Source organism: Drosophila serrata, unplaced genomic scaffold (assembly GCF_035046125.1).
Source record: "Drosophila serrata isolate PLE 108 unplaced genomic scaffold, ASM3504612v1 contig_362, whole genome shotgun sequence".
Lineage (NCBI taxonomy): Eukaryota > Metazoa > Arthropoda > Insecta > Diptera > Drosophilidae > Drosophila > Drosophila serrata.
In genome coordinates, this window is record NW_028257260.1 from 1,705,113 (window position 1) to 1,714,029 (window position 8,917).

The 8,917-nt window shown below is 40.9% G+C and overlaps 2 protein-coding genes across 2 annotated transcripts; both read right to left on the minus strand.

Annotated features, from left to right (window-relative positions):
• Nucleotides 1-1,246: 1,246 nt before the first annotated feature.
• Nucleotides 1,247-6,888, minus strand: ppk28 (pickpocket 28). Its single transcript, XM_020948336.2, has 3 exons — nucleotides 6,350-6,888; nucleotides 1,843-3,104; nucleotides 1,247-1,770 (listed from the first exon to the last, which is right to left on the minus strand). Exons 1-3 carry the CDS (start codon nucleotides 6,661-6,663, stop codon nucleotides 1,400-1,402), a joined length of 1,947 nt encoding a protein of 648 aa, XP_020803995.2. The 5' UTR covers nucleotides 6,664-6,888; the 3' UTR covers nucleotides 1,247-1,399.
• LOC110180638 (uncharacterized) lies at nucleotides 6,887-8,432 on the minus strand. Its single transcript, XM_086838973.1, has one exon. It carries the CDS (start codon nucleotides 8,333-8,335, stop codon nucleotides 7,217-7,219), a length of 1,119 nt encoding a protein of 372 aa, XP_086695099.1. The 5' UTR covers nucleotides 8,336-8,432; the 3' UTR covers nucleotides 6,887-7,216.
• Nucleotides 8,433-8,917: the final 485 nt, after the last annotated feature.

Here is an 8,917-nt window from a genome sequence, read left to right on the forward strand (position 1 = left end):
TCGCCCACTGTGCTACACAGAGAAAAAAATACTAAGAGAAATATGCCTCACTACACAAGCTCAAGATCAAGCGAAGTTGAAATGAAACAAAGTAAAGCCAAATCCATAAAATGTATTTAATTTTAATAATATATATTTATTAAACAAATTTCTATAAATTAAACTAGTAGAAAATAATAAAGGAAAGTTTTATTTTGGATCACTCTACTATGGGTCAAAATTCTACTAAACGGACAAGTGCGAGTGCGAGAAAGATGTCAAAATAAACTTTAAACATTATTGTATAATTAAAAAGATCTTCATTTATAAACAAATTTTGCTATAATTTTCGGAAAATGTACGCACAAGTATTTATATTAATTTATCTCCACTAAATTTTAATCAATAGTTTTTATGATTTTTTGTTTATTTAAAAAAATTACTCAACATTGCACAGGCTAAATCGAATCGTCTGGTTATGCTGATAAAAGATAAATATAGTTTATGGATCTGCCCTTTAAATATTTTTTTTTGCGGACATTTTGAATTGGTCCTTCTATATAAATATTACTTAAAATAAATAAAATACGATAATAAATATAATAAATATTTACATTAAAATAAATAGTACTCTATTCCCCAAATTTTGTTAAGTGTCCGCTAAGGTCATACCACCAACGGATTTTAAGTTCATTGGCCTAGTTTTTCTTCCTATTTCCGTTTATTTATTGTTGTATCGATGTTAGTTTCTTTTAGCCCATGTTTTTGGACCCTATACCTATACAACAAGAACAACAAACATTAAAGGAAACAAACTTCCGGAAGCTTTTGTACCCTTGTAATAGCAAACAATTGGAAATCGATCATTACAAGGCTTAAAATACACCAATTTCAATTCAGGAATCTGTTCTGTGTGGGGTTTTATTGGGTTAACAAATCAACAAATTTTTAAATTGAAAATATTTTTGAATTTTTGAAAATTTGAATTATGGTTTTTATATCTTATAAAGCATGGGAAAAATGGGTAAATTCTTATTCTAACAGACGTACATACCTATGTATGTATAGGTTCCCGGTTTTTGATTCCGATAAAGTATATATGATAAATATGAATGATTTATGCAGTCGGAAATGACTTCTTCATTGCGTTGCAAAGTTCTGACTAGCATTCAAAAACCCCGGCCAGGGTATAACATGCACATCGACAAAGTATCACTCAGAAGTATACAACATTTGAATTCTTTTTAACAAGTGAGTTTAGTCTTACTTTTAATATTTTGATTTCAATATTACTTTATATTTGTTAGATACATTTATTTATTTTGTTTGTATAATTGAGGTGTGTGCTTTCAATATCGTTGTTCTTGATAATATATATATATTCTCCACTATTTTAAAGTTTAAACAAATATTATTGAATTTAATCCAAATAGGGATAGACGGGTGGCTCAACATCACCTTGGTTCACTGGCCTTACCTCCAGCGTCTGCCACAGATTCCGCTTTTTCAGCTCTGATTTTCCAGATTTCTTTTTTCGGCGCATCTCCAGGTCACTGTAAGCTGGTGGCGGAGGTTGTGTATTCCGGATGAGAGTTCCTCGTTGGCGTCGTAGAATTCTACGGGCAGGCACCCGGACCGGAGTCAGCCAGAGCAGCTGCTCCAAACGACGGTGATGACGCTGCTGAAGAGTCCGAGAGGCGCAATAAGGCCGGACAGTGATATAGTAAACTATTTCGATTACGGAGAAGATGCTGAAGCCCATGAAGAGGCCCAGCAAGCCACCAGTATTAGCTGAAGTGAGTGGAAAGAATTGACGTATAAATAAGTTAAGAAAAACTGCAACTTAATCCCAACGGAACTCACACAAAAACTCGGTGAAGCCAAACATCTCGGACTTGGTGGTGCTGCGGAATATGTTGCTCATATAGTAGAAATGCAGAATGGACATCTCGCTGGCGTTGCTATATGGCCCATGAAAGAGATAATCCGGCATATTCTCACCCGCTTGAAATCGTGGATCGGAGACTATTGTGGACGTGGAAAGCGTTGCCTTGTAGGTGAGCTCAAAGCAACCGGGCCAGCAGCTTTCGCAGGAGAGATTCGTCAGCGAGGATTCGATCTCCGTCTGGACACGATCCGTGCAGGAATTGTCATTGGGTCCGCACACTCTGGCCATGGGATCGATCCGGGGCAGGTAATACAGCACACATCTGCATTCGCGAAGCAGCAACTTTGCCTCGCACTCCAGCTCACAATTCTTGCGGGAATAAGTCCGGTAGTAGGCCAAATCATTCTCATCCGAGAACAGGCAACGTCGCACTGATTTCTTAATGGATCTTATGGTGGGCAGAGCATCCTCATAGACCGGTTCGATGGGTATTCGCGCCTCCCTGCCAGCAGTCACCACAAATCCATAATTACTGACCTTTGGCAGTTCGGCGGGATTGTGAACGAGAACTTTAAATCCCACACTCATGGACTTGGTGCAATAGTACTCCGCAATGGAAGCATTCAGCACAACAGTGAGACCCATCCTAATGCCAGTGCCTCCGGAAGTTCTCGGGTAATAAAACTCCGGCAACTTGCGGGCATAACCCTTCTCCGGAGTCCAATCGATAGGCTCATATCTCATATTCGGCTGAGCCGGCTCCCAACGCACATCGTCACTATAATTCCTTATAAGATAGGAGGGATCCAGGGCATTGAAATTACAGCAGAGACCATCATCAGTTAGAATAGAGGTAAAGAGAAGGGAACACTCTTCCTCGCGTGATCCAAAGCTGCAATACAACAGCATCTTCTCGCAGGGCTGGGCCACCTCCACCAGAATAGCCTTGAAGTACTTCCAGGTGCCAATATACGAGATGGTGTTATCCCCACCCTGATCACAGAGACCCATCAGCAGTGAGTAATTGGTGCTGGTGCGGGAAATACGGTCCACTTTGCTGAGCAGCGCCTGGTTCAGATTGCAGATGGTGATCGCCGGAAAGGGCATGTTGCTCGTAAGCTTCTGCTTGGCACTCGTCGATATTATTATTGGAGAGGCGCTCCACTTCACGTACACATTGGAGATGAAAAAGCCAGACAGGATTACAACTAGCACAAAGGCTATGCCAAAAAAGACTCTAAAACATAAGATATAAAAAGTATTGTTTTGGCGCCAGTAAGTAACTCTCAACATTAAGTATCTTTGAACAGTAAGTATCTATGAACAGTAAGAATCTATGACCAGTAAATATGTATGATCAGTTACTAACTTTGAACACTAGTAAACAATGACTTGCAACTTTTGTAACACAACACATATCTGAGAGTTGGCTGGCAGAAGTCACTTCGTTCCGGGGATGTTAGAACTAGTTGGGAATCATATGCCACATGTGTGAGATTTGTTTTGGCGCCAGTAAGTAACTCTGGACATTAAGTATCTATGACGAGTAAGTAACTCCGAACATTAAGTATCTATGACCAGTAAGTAAGTCTGAACACTAAGTATGTATGATCAGTAAGTAACTCTGAACAGTAAGTATCTATGACCATTAAGTAACTCTGAACAGTAAGTATCTATGATCAGTAAATAACTCTGGACATTAAGTATCTATGATCAGTAAATAACTCTGAACACTAAGTATCTATGATCAGTAAGTAACTCTGGACACTAAGTATCTATGACCAGTAAGTAACTCTGGACATTAAGTATCTATGACGAGTAAGTAACTCCGAACATTTAGTATCTATGACCAGTAAGTAAATCTGAACATTAAGTAACTATGATCAGTAAGTAACTCTGAACATTAAGTAACTATGAACAGTAAGTAACTCTGAACATTAAGTAGCTATGACCAGTAAGTAACTCTGAACATTAAGTAACTATGACCAGTAAGTACCTCTGAACAGTAAGTATCTATGATCAGTAAGTATCTCTGGACAGTAAGTATCTATGACCAGTAAGTGTCTATGAACAGTAAGTATCTATGACCAGTAAGAATGTATGATCACTTACTAACTTTGAACACTAGTAAACAATGACTTGCAACTTTTGTAACACAACACATATCTGAGACTTGGCTGGCAGGAGTCACTTCGTTCCGGGGATGTTAGAACTTGTTGCGAATTATATGCCACATGTGTGGGATTTGTTTTGGCGCCAGTAAGTAACTCTGGACATTAAGTATCTATGACGAGTAAGTAACTCCGAACATTTAGTATCTATGACCAGTAAGTAAATCTGAACATTAAGTAACTATGATCAGTAAGTAACTCTGAACATTAAGCAACTATGAACAGTAAGTAACTCTGAACATTAAGTAACTATGACCAGTAAGTAACTCTGAATATTAAGTAACTATGACCAGTAAGTACCTCTGAACAGTAAGTATCTATGATCAGTAAGTAACTCTGGACACTAAGTATCTATGACCAGTAAGTAACTCTGGACAGTAAGTATCTATGACCAGTAAGTATGTATGATCAGTTACTAACTTTGAACACTAGTAAACAATGACTTGCAACTTTTGTAACACAACACATATCTGAGACTTGGCTGGCAGGAGTCACTTCGTTCCGGGGATGTTAGAACTTGTTGGGAATCATATGCCACATGTTCGACCTTTGTTTTGGCGTCAGTAAGTAACTCTGGACATTATGTATCTATGACCAGTAAGTAACTCTGAACAGTAAGTATCTATGACCAGTAAGTAACTCTGAACAGTAAGTATCTATGACCAGTAAGTAAGTCTGAACAGTAAGTATCTATGACCAGTAAGTATGTATGATCATTTACTAACTTTGAACACTAGTAAACAATGACTTGCAACTTTTGTAACACAACACATATCTGAGAGTTGGCTGGCAGGAGTCACTTCGTTCCGGGGATGTTAGAACTAGTTGGGAATCATATGCCACATGTTCGACCTTTGTTTTGGCGTCAGTAAGTAACTCTGGACATTATGTATCTATGACCAGTAAGTAACTCTGAACAGTAAGTATCTATGACCAGTAAGTAACTCTGAACAGTAAGTATCTATGACCAGTAAGTAAGTCTGAACAGTAAGTATCTATGATCAGTAAATAACCCTGGACATTAAGTATCTATGATTAGTAAGTAACTCTGGACACAAAGTATCTGTGACCAGTAAGTAACTTTGGACATTAAGTATCTATGACCAGTAAGTAACTCTGAACAGTAAGTATCTATGACCAGTAAGTTACTCTGAACAGTAAGTATCTATGACCAGTAAGTAACTCTGAACAGTAAGTATCTATGACCAGTAAGTAAGTCTGAACAGTAAGTATCTATGATCAGTAAGTAACTCTGGACACTAAGTATCTATGATCAGTAAGTAACTCTGGACACTAAGTATCTATGAACAGTAAGTAACTCTGGACAGTAAGTATCTATGACCAGTAAGTATGTATGATCAGTTACTAACTTTGAACACTAGTAAACAATGACTTGCAACTTTTGTAACACAACACATATCTGAGAGTTGGCTGGCAGGAGTCACTTCGTTCCGGGGATGTTAGAACTAGTTGGGAATCATATGCCACATGTTCGACCTTTGTTTTGGCGTCAGTAAGAAACTCTGGACATTAAGTATCTATGACCAGTAAGTAACTCTGAACAGTAAGTATCTATGACCAGTAAGTAACTCTGAACAGTAAGTATCTATGACCAGTAAGTAACTCTGGACATTAAGTAACTATGACCAGTAAGTAACTCTGAACATTAAGTAACTATGACCAGTAAGTACCTCTGAACAGTAAGTATCTATGATCAGTAAGTAACTCTGGACACTAAGTATCTATGACCAGTAAGTAACTCTGGACAGTAAGTATCTATGACCAGTAAGTATGTATGATCAGTTACTAACTTTGAACACTAGTAAACAATGACTTGCAACTTTTGTAACACAACACATATCTGAGAGTTGGCTGGCAGGAGTCACTTCGTTCCGGGGATGTTAGAACTAGTTGGGAATCATATGCCACATGTGCAAGATTTGTTTTGGAACAAATTTAAGAGCAAGCTATTAGAATGAAACTATGGAGTTATTCTTCTATATTATTTTATAAGTATATAAATCGGATCATGGCGAATCGGTGGACTGTATATATATACATATATATATAGCTGCCGTAAGAACGATCGGAATATTTTAGGAAAACAAATTATAACTTTTCCAGTTTTCAACAAATTTGCATCAAATTTGATATATAGCCATTATATATTAATATGAAAATCGGACTACTATATCATATATGTATATAGGCTAGACCTATTCAGCTACTGATGCTGATCAAGAATATATATGATTTATAGAGTCGGAAAATTCTCTTTCACGGAGTTTCATGCTTCTGATCCATAGCTCACCTTTCTGGAATGGTGATGCTCTCCTCGGCGATGTACTTCAATCCATGAAGCGTGCTGTTCTTCAGATAGTAGACAACGCTCCTTTTAATGGCCGCACAGCTACAGATGGAGCTTTCATCGTCCTCCGAACCCGAATCCTTTTTCTTGGTCATGGAGGTGCCACTGTGGCGCAGCCGGCTGTCCGTCAACATTTTCATGATGCACTGAATCTGGACAGCTATAGTCCGGCTGCATTTATAGGTCAGTCTGGCAATTGCATTTGGGCCATCAGCTCTAATCATATTGACCCAGGGAAAACAAGGTACGTCGCCCATTTGCGGTGATAACTACCAAATTGATTTTAGCCAGCAGTGGAGGGGGTCTTCAGGGTGTTGACTGCAATCCGCAAATGTCGCAAATCAACGCAATCCAAAGGCACGGTAATAAAATACGAAAGCACCGAGCAGAAGCATAAACAAACCTTACACCTGAAAGCAAACAAGGATACATGCAGGAGGAACCTTGATTTAAAATGAAATTAAAATTGGAAAACGGTGATTCAAGTTTGGAAAATTCATGTTTACTGGTCACTTTTCATTTACCAAGTGAGTACTTCATGGATAATCTCAATATTCAATACTCTATATTCATTCAAGGTCTGTCATTCATTCTCACTCCTACTTATCTACCTAATTATAAGACTAATAGAAACCTTTCCATTAAAAATAATACGTATTAACAAAAATATTACAAACTTGCGATCTGAGGAGATCAATTATCCATTATATATAGACATTTTAAACTTCTTTTCAATTAAAATAATCTATTCTATTATCCCTCAAAGATAACTTCACACAATCTCATATCACTTTCATACATTTCAGTCACCTAATTCGGATTAAACTGAAAGAAATCCACATTGAGATCCAGTATGGCCTCTGTATTGGGCGTTTCCTTCATGGTTAGCGCCTCTACAGCATTATCGCTGGCATGATCGTAGCCATGGTTAACGGTTGGCGGAGCAGCAGCTACTGGCGGCTGCATGAGATCGCTGACATTACGCAGAAGGCTCTCCTCGGATGGCGGTAGGAGCTTTCCGCCCGCCGACAGATTCAATCGCTGGGCAGCCTCGTCGGTAAGCGTGTCGTCCAGCGACATGCTCAGACCGGCATAATCAACCAGGTTACGGGCACGGCCACTGCCAGCTACCAATGCGGTTCCCTCCGGCTCCGGTGTGGGAGCCTGCGGAGATTCCATGGCCGACATATCCAAGGCATACTGACCTTCGGGTATGCCCAAGACTCGCGCTATTCTGGCATTCACGAAGTGCAGGCCCGATGTATTCCGGATGAGGCGCTGACTACGCAGCTGTAGCTGCTCCACAAAGTCATTCAGCTCGCTCAGGAAGAGATCGGCACGCTGCTCCTCGCTGAGGTCCGAATGCCTCTGAAGTTGGGCGGTCAGAAGTCCAAAGAGCGAGGTCGTGGAGGAAGGAGGAGGGGGCGGCTGTTCGACGGGACGTGGGAGCATGTGTTCTGGGAACTTGACAAAGTGTCGCTGCATGCGTCGACCCAAAAAAATCTTACCGCAACCTGGACAGATGGCATTCTTGGGCACGGCTCGTGGAGTGGGCGTAGGCGCTGGCTCTTGACTTGCATTACTCTTGGGAGCTGGCATTGGTGCTCGGTAGTCCTTATCCCTCAGATCTGCCACTAGCATCTCCAGCAGTTGGGCGGAAGTGGGCTCTACAGCCGGGCCGTTGGTCACGGGAGCGGGCTGTGGCATGGAACCTCTAACCTGACGGCCTGACCGAGTGCGGTGTATATCGGGGGCAGGCTTATCCTCCACAGGTGGCGGCGGCGGCTTCTTCGCCAGCGGAGCAGTGGAAGTCGCTGCATTGATCCTTTTCTGGGGTCTCCCTACCTTGGCAGACGGGTTTTGCTGCCGCTTGACCGCCGCTGGACGCATGCCCATACCCACGGGATCCAGGCAGCGGTAAATAGTCATCTGCTGGGTCACTGCATCCGTCCGAATGACCTCGTTGCGTTTCCTGCATAGAATTAGTAAACTACGGTTCTATAAAAGTTCCAAGCAACATTACCGATCAATAACTATGTGATCATCCTTGGATAGTCTGTGCAGGCTGCAGGCCAACTGGGACAGTGAATCCTGCTGCGCATTGTTGCTGCCTCCATTTTCAAGGATCTCCTGCTGCCCATCCCCCAAATTCCCTGGCTCTGCCGGCAGCTTCTGCAGCTTCTTCAGCTCGGAACCGACTACCAAGGGATCCGCTAGGTGTTGCTCATCTTGAAGAGCAACGAACAAGTCCATCTAGGCAATAGGCTGTTTCCATTTGGGCAATCAGCCCTGTTCGTTTGCCAGTCACGTTTCCTTGGTGTCCGTAAAAAGGCCGTAAATGAACAAATAAGTGCAGTTTTTACGGTTTGTGCGCGTCCAGTGTGGCCTTAACTTTGCAAAGTTACTTTTTTGTATAGTGTCATCACTAACTAAAACAAATTTTCTTTCTCCATCACTATACAGTGGACAAAAAAAGTAGTAATAGTTGTCGCTTGTTCGATTTTGCACTTT

Excerpts from the sequence above, each read along its gene's own strand:
- LOC110180638 (XM_086838973.1), bottom strand. The coding sequence starts at position 8,335 with ATGACTATTTACCGCTGCCTGGATCCCGTGGGTATGGGCATGCGTCCA.
- ppk28 (XM_020948336.2), bottom strand. The coding sequence starts at position 6,663 with ATGGGCGACGTACCTTGTTTTCCCTGGGTCAATATGATTAGAGCTGAT. Across the intron at positions 3,105-6,349 it reads AGCATCACCATTCCAGAAAG|AGTCTTTTTTGGCATAGCCT; the intron begins GTGAGCTATGGA and ends CTTATGTTTTAG. Across the intron at positions 1,771-1,842 it reads TGGCTTCACCGAGTTTTTGT|CTAATACTGGTGGCTTGCTG; the intron begins GTGAGTTCCGTT and ends CACTCACTTCAG.